Raw genomic sequence first — 6659 nt, forward strand, 5'->3', positions numbered from 1 at the left:
GTTGATGGCCTCTCAGCTGATTCCCTCTGGACCCAGCCATTATGGCCAGTTATTATCTAGTCTCAACTCCTCCATTCTTGGGAAAGGTAATTGAGCAGGTGGTTACTCAACAACTCTAGGCACGTCTAGAGGATGGGGAACATTTGGATCCCTTCCATTTAAATCAGAACCAGTGAATGTCCTGTGTGAGTGTCTGGAAGCGGCTGGAGGATGGAAGGCAGCTAACAGATTGAGGTTGAATCCCAACAAAACAGAAGTACTGGTCCTGGAGGACAGGGGGCAGGACTTCCTAGCCCTGAATTGGGTAACTGCCCTTGAAGGACCGGTGCTCAGCCTGGGAGTCACAGCTGTCCATGGAGCTGCAGATTAATTCTATTTTCAGGGCAGCTGTCTACCTGCTCCATCTGGTACGCTGGCTGAGACCCTACCTGCCTGCACACTGTCTCACCAGAGTGGTACATGCCTTGGTTATCTCTCGATTGGACTACTGCAGCACGCTCTATGTGGGGCTACCTTTGAAGGTCCAGCTCCAAGGGCCTTCTGGTGGTTCCCTCCCTGCGAGAAGTGAGGTTACAGGGAACCAGGCAGAGGGCCTTCTCAGTAGTGGTGCCTCTCTGTGGAACACCCATCACATGGCAAGGAGATAAGTAACTATTCAACCTTTAGAAGACATCTGAAGGCAGCTCTGTATAGGAAAGTTTTTAATGTTTAATGTTTTATTATGTTTTTGTATATGCTTGAAGCAGCCCAGAGTTGCTGGGGCAAACCAGTCAAATGGGTGGGGTACAAATAATGAAACTATTATTATTATTATTACTACTACTACTACTACTTTACCTTTAATTTTATTTTAGACTAGAACTGAGGCCCTGCTCAGGAAATAATAAGAATAATAAAATTTTCTTAAAGCATATTTTTCTTTTTAAGATAAAGCACGTAAGCAAGGAGTAAATGTTTGCTCTTCCTCCCCCCCTTTCAGATCTGCAACAACAAAAGAAACTGCCACTGTGATCCAGGATGGGCACCTCCAAATTGCAAGGAAAAAGGAGGCCCCCTCGGAGGAAGCATTGACAGTGGGCTTCGCATGCTGGCTTCTGGTCAGTAAAAGCAGGACCCTCCATCCTGACAAATAGCTCTGCTGCAGTAGTTTCCAAACTGTTTAGAATTAGGACCCACCTTTCACCCCAACCTGAAACCATGGGACTGGGTTTGATTTTTGTTTTAACCCATTCATTCCCCTCTTTATTCTTCCCTTGAATTTTCTGTCTTTCTCAAGGCAGAAAGATGAGAAGTGACAGCACATTAGCTTAATGATCATTCCTTCTTCCAAAGGAACTTTAGGATTGTAGGCTGTGTGTTTATGAGAGTCAGTGTGAGTGAAATGTTTTAGAATTCTTGGTGCCTGAACTAAACTGCAATTCCCAGGAAATGGGGGAAGGGTGGCAGTTAAGCTAGTATAAAATTGGTATATGTTTTCAGAATAGACATAACCCCTCTCTCCATCTCTGTATTACTAGTTCTCTTTCAAAGAGCAAAAGTGAAAAGCAAATGTTTTAGTACTACTGCCCCTCCCTAAACCAGGCTGTGATGGACTTGTGGATTCTGATGGGCCAGCTGAATCCCTGTGGGCTAGTACAAAGTCAATGTGGGTGTACTTGCTGATGTACAATTAATTGGGCCAGAACAAAACTTACTGGTGCCAGAGTAAAAAAATCCAAACAATACCTTCTTCTTCTTGTAATAACCCTGGAGCACAGGAGACACTTGACCAGGAGACACTCTCGCCCAAACTCCAGTGGAAGGAACAGGCGCTGTACATGAGGATAGCACTTAGACACAGAAGAGAGAGAGAGCACGGCAGAGAAAGAGGCTAACACATTCCTAGTGCTTCCCAGTTACTGCTTTTCTGTCGTAAGCTGCAAGCAGAACTGCAATTGATTGCCTACATCATTAGTAGTAGGGCATTTTTCTATGTGTATAACCTGCTAGGGACGCGGGTGGCGCTGTGGGTAAAACCTCAATGCCTAGGACTTGCCGATCGTATGGTTGGCGGTTCGAATCCCTGCAGCGGGGTGAGCTCCCGTCTTTCGGTCCCAGCTCCTGCCAACCTAGCAGTTCGAAAGCACCCATAAGTGCAAGCAGATAAATAGGTACTGCTTTATAGCGGGAAGGTAAACGGCGTTTCCGTGTGCTGCACTGGTGCTGGATCGCCAGAGCAGCTTCGTCACGCTGGCCACATGACCTGGAAGTGTCTCCGGACAGCGCTGGCCCCTGGCCTCTTAACTGAGATGGGTGCACAACCCTAGAGTCGGACACGACTGGCCCGTACAGGCAGGGGTACCTTTACCTTTATAACCTGCTATGTTCTGCTGACACCTGTGGATTTGACATAACTTCTGTCTGCAGCTTCACTGTGACCTTTGTGAAGGATGCCATTATATATATATATTTAAACGGTCTTTTAATTTAATTTTCCAGCTCTCTATTTATTTTTAATGAAAGAGAGGAATAGTGCTATAAAACTGTGTTTGCAATATTACATTTTTATACCACAATAATGCTAAATTAAAAAATAAAAAACCTTTCTGGTTGTTGCTGTTTTAGCAATGTGGAAAGAGTTTGCTTTCTAATCTTTAAAAAATTCTATAAAATTGGAGCATTGGGCAGTGCCACACTAAAAATGTCTAATGCGGCAGCTCTCCTGGTTCAGTCTTTGCTGTGAAATTTGTTTCCATCTAGATATTACAGAAAGAGCCATAGAAGACAACATGCGGACGTGGGTGCTCCTGAGCATATTTCTCTTTCTGCCCATTGTGGTTGGGTCAGCCGTCCTGATTGTCAAATGGGCACGAATCAGCAACTACTTCATAGAGGACAGCGGGTCCCTAGGTGATTCTGAGTAAGTCACAGTTTATCAGGGCCTGCCCTGTACACACCTGAAATCTTCTGGTACATCAACAATTTGGACAAATAGGACCTGCAACAGAATGCAATCTTTTTCAGCCATGGCCACCTCCACATGCCCTTTCCCCTCTCACCCACTTTTGCATTGGGCTGTGGGTTTTTTGTGGGGGGGGAGTCCCTTGCTTAGGGATTTTTCCTAATATTTTTGTTGTATTTCTGCAAACCTTGGGGTTCATCTGAGCCTGCTGATGCGTCAGAGGTGCCATTTTAGCTACATAATAACACAGATAGGAGTTTGCTGTTAGTATATATTGGGAGGGGGGCTGTATATCCCTCCAGATGTGGTTGACCATACTGGAGGGAGATGATGTCCAACAACAAAAGAAAGAAAAGCAAGGATAGGAAACCTGTGTTGTTGGACTGCAACAACCCATTATGGCTAGTGGTCAGGAAAGATGGGAGGTGTAGTCCAGCAACCTCTGAAGGGCCATAGGTTGCCCGCCCCAGTACATATAATAATAATTAATTTTCAGACTTTATAGTAAAGCTAACTCCATGACAAAGCCGAGGTATGCTTATCTGTATATAATTGAGGTTAAGTACCGGTAATCTTAATTCTCATTACATTTCAGTTCTTATACTAGATCCGATGAATATAGCATGTCAGACAAAACAAGGTAAGCTTCAACTAACTTAAAGTATATTGATTAAAAAGAAACTAATTTTCCTTCCAGAGCTGGCTGCAGTCTAGAAAAGGATCACTCCCTAATTTTCTCCCTTTGTGATATTGAAACATGGATTAAATTGTCTAGTTTTCCCCACCAATTAAGGAAGGACTGGGTTTCTCTGCAAAATCTGCATGTTACCTTTCAAGGAGCCTCAAGGGAACACACAGTAAAATAAGACCTGAAAACAAACATGGACAGAGCAGTCTTTTACTCTAGTTACTCAGGAGTTGTGCGTGGGGGTGGCCAGAGAGTGATTCTGTTGTTCTGGCAGCAAAATAACTGCCGTATCTACTATTCAGTCTCACTCTACACCAGTCCAAAAATTAGAAGTCAGCTTGGGATGTGAGGGCAATCTGGCTGCGACATCTGTCACCCCATTGATCGCCAGGGTTGATCCGGCTGATCTGGCTGGCTAGGCAGGTGTCCCCTTCCTCCCTCACCGCTCCATGTGCATCCCTCCCGAAGCTGCACACTCAGTGGAAGAGGACGACCATCCCAGATAGGAGTGTACCGTTCTACAATAGCTGCGCACCCTGCTAGAACCTCCAAACGAGCTCAAAGATTAGAAGTCAGCTTAATAGTCACAATAGACACAGCATTCCTAGAAAACCATCAAAGCCTACCAATCCTGGACTCCACCAGCAATGATGCCCACAGGCTGCCCCCACATGCACCACTGCATCATCAGACACACAATGTGCATCACAGTGGCACAGATCCAGTGGCACAGCCAGCAGTCAGCCCTCTACTGCTTGTCTCCAGGCACCCCTACAAGCCAGACTGCTTGAACTCACAGCTGTTGTTCTTTTAGCACAACACACAAAGGGGAGGAAGGAGAACCCCCACAACACAACACCCATACAGCTCTGGGCTTAGGGGGCCTTCAAAGAGCACTCACATTTGTCCTGAGCCTAGACAAAGGTTCAGGGCCTCCCCCCAAGGTTATCCAAGGCCAAGAGTGGAAGATGCAACAGCTGAGTCACAGACACCCCGCAACAGCCATCACCCTCCAGTTGATCACTGCACTGACGGGTTGTGATGCAGAAAATGAGAGTTTGTGCCACATCAAGGGTGAGGTGGAAATACCCTTACTCAGCTTTTGTATACCTAACTGGGGGAAATCCAACAGTGATGTCAGGCGTAAAAGAAAGGGAACTTTTAGGAGGCTGCCCACATGGATTCCAGCCCAGGGCATTTCCTGAACCAGTCAGCCAAAGCAACACAAATGGATGACACAGCTCATGGGGCATTGATTTTCCCTGAGACCATAATCATTAACACCAAGAGGAGTTCATCAGTACCTTAGAAAGTGGTACTATAGACAGCAGATTATTTGGGCAATTTTTATATTAGGGCACCAGCTTGATGTTAGGAACACTTTTGCTATAACACAACCCCAAAGAGGTGGGCCTCACTTGTGGTTGAACATGGAACATGGGTTGGGATGGATCATACCGCATGCAGGAATCAGTCGCACAACCCCAAGCCTTTCTAAACAAGGAGGAATTTTGCTTGTCTCCTGGAGGGGACTGTCAGGCAGGATTCCAAAGAATTAAAAAAAAATGTTAATGACTTTTGCTATTCTATGGGAATATATGACTCTGAGTCTCCTTAAATTATAGATCATAAATATATAAATACTACAACTGCAAACAAAAGACTCATTAAATACTGTCCTATTAATGACAGCGATGTTTGCTTTTTCTTATTTTCTTTTGAATTTTTTGTTTACAGCATTCTACATTCTTATATTATTATTCATCATTACTCAATTTTAAGTGTATTTGGTCTGTTTAAAATATATAATAGTATTTGTTCTAATTGTTTAGATACTCTTTTCTCAATTCACATGGTTTCATCAATTCAAAAATGTTAAATGGGACACCTAAAACTCTGCCAGCCTTCACCAGTGTGGTGCCCTCCAGATGTTTTGGAGTGCAGCTCCTGTTGGCCTCAGTCAGCATGGCCATTTGATGCCAGGGCTGAAGGGAGTTGTGGTCTGAAACATCTGGTGGGCACCACATTGGTGAAGGCTGAACAAAGCAGTGACAGGCATTGCTTGGGAAACTTTCATAACAGCAGCAGCACTTCCAGGCAAAGCCCCACACTGAATCTTGCCTCACCTAGGAAAGGTACAAAGCAGGGCCAGTCAACCCAAGAGGCAAGGTAAAGCAACTGCCACAGGCAGCAGGATTCATAGGGGCAGCAGATCTGGCCTCCAAAGTACGCATCACCTCCTGCTGCTGCTGTGGTGGCAGTGACACCACTCCTTGGATGCCGGATCTGTGCTTTCTTTGGCAGGCAACCCCCCATGCCACCTCTACGGCGGCCTCTTGGTGAACAGGTCTCCTCCGATTCTTGTTCCCAATGTACAGCTTTATTCCCCCCAGTTCCTGATGTAGATCTTCACTCAGCCCTTCCTCCCTGACAGGCAGGAGGTCCCAGTCTATGGTTTGCCTTAGGGGCCAGAGTGTCTTGGGCCAGCCCTGGTAAAGAAATTTCAAAGACTATGCAGGGAGTGGAGAGGCTTCTATGGGAGAAGATGGTTTTTCCCATCTCTTCTCCATCTTTCTGGGTGGTGCTAAGGAAATGCAGATGCACCATTTATTTTTTTGCCTCGTTTTGTGGATTCTCCTTATTGTATTGCTCCATCATGTCTTCTCTCCTCTCTCCCTCCTGCTACCCCTGGCATGTGAGCAGCTTGAGCAACCGAGAAGACACAACGTGACCAGACCTGGGCCAGGCTCCTGCTGTTTATATGACTTGTAGCTGCCTAATAAATTACTGCTTGCTTATACAGTACAGGTGAAAAGTATTCTTCGAATGGTTCTCCAGGTCCTTCTTTGCATTTGGATACAGCATGCAGGGGCTTCATTATGGGTTGGCATCAGCAGGTACATGCTGAGACTGCAAGTCCTGCCAATTACCCATCAAACTCTACCTAAAAGCAAAGCTTGTATTCTTAGGCACACATCCAAGCATTCTTCACAGCTAAAGTTGCCCCCCCCCCAACCAGCTCTTAGGCTT

General features: G+C 45.6%; 1 protein-coding gene across 4 annotated transcripts in view; it reads left to right on the forward strand.

The window, feature by feature from the left end:
- LOC128417968 (disintegrin and metalloproteinase domain-containing protein 2-like) overlaps positions 1 to 6434 on the forward strand; it is a 44760-nt gene extending 38326 nt beyond the window's left edge. For all 4 annotated transcript variants that reach the window (XM_053397249.1, XM_053397250.1, XM_053397252.1 and 1 more), the window contains 4 exons: positions 980 to 1097; positions 2740 to 2899; positions 3537 to 3581; positions 6333 to 6434. In XM_053397249.1, coding sequence (XP_053253224.1) covers positions 980 to 1097; positions 2740 to 2899; positions 3537 to 3581; positions 6333 to 6360 — 351 coding nt within the window. In that variant the 3' untranslated portion in view covers positions 6361 to 6434. The remainder of the gene's footprint in view (positions 1 to 979; positions 1098 to 2739; positions 2900 to 3536; positions 3582 to 6332) is intronic.
- The last annotated feature ends 225 nt before the right edge of the window (positions 6435 to 6659 follow it).

The sequence above is a fragment of the Podarcis raffonei genome, chromosome 7 (assembly GCF_027172205.1).
Source record: "Podarcis raffonei isolate rPodRaf1 chromosome 7, rPodRaf1.pri, whole genome shotgun sequence".
Taxonomy (NCBI): Eukaryota; Metazoa; Chordata; class Lepidosauria; order Squamata; family Lacertidae; genus Podarcis; species Podarcis raffonei.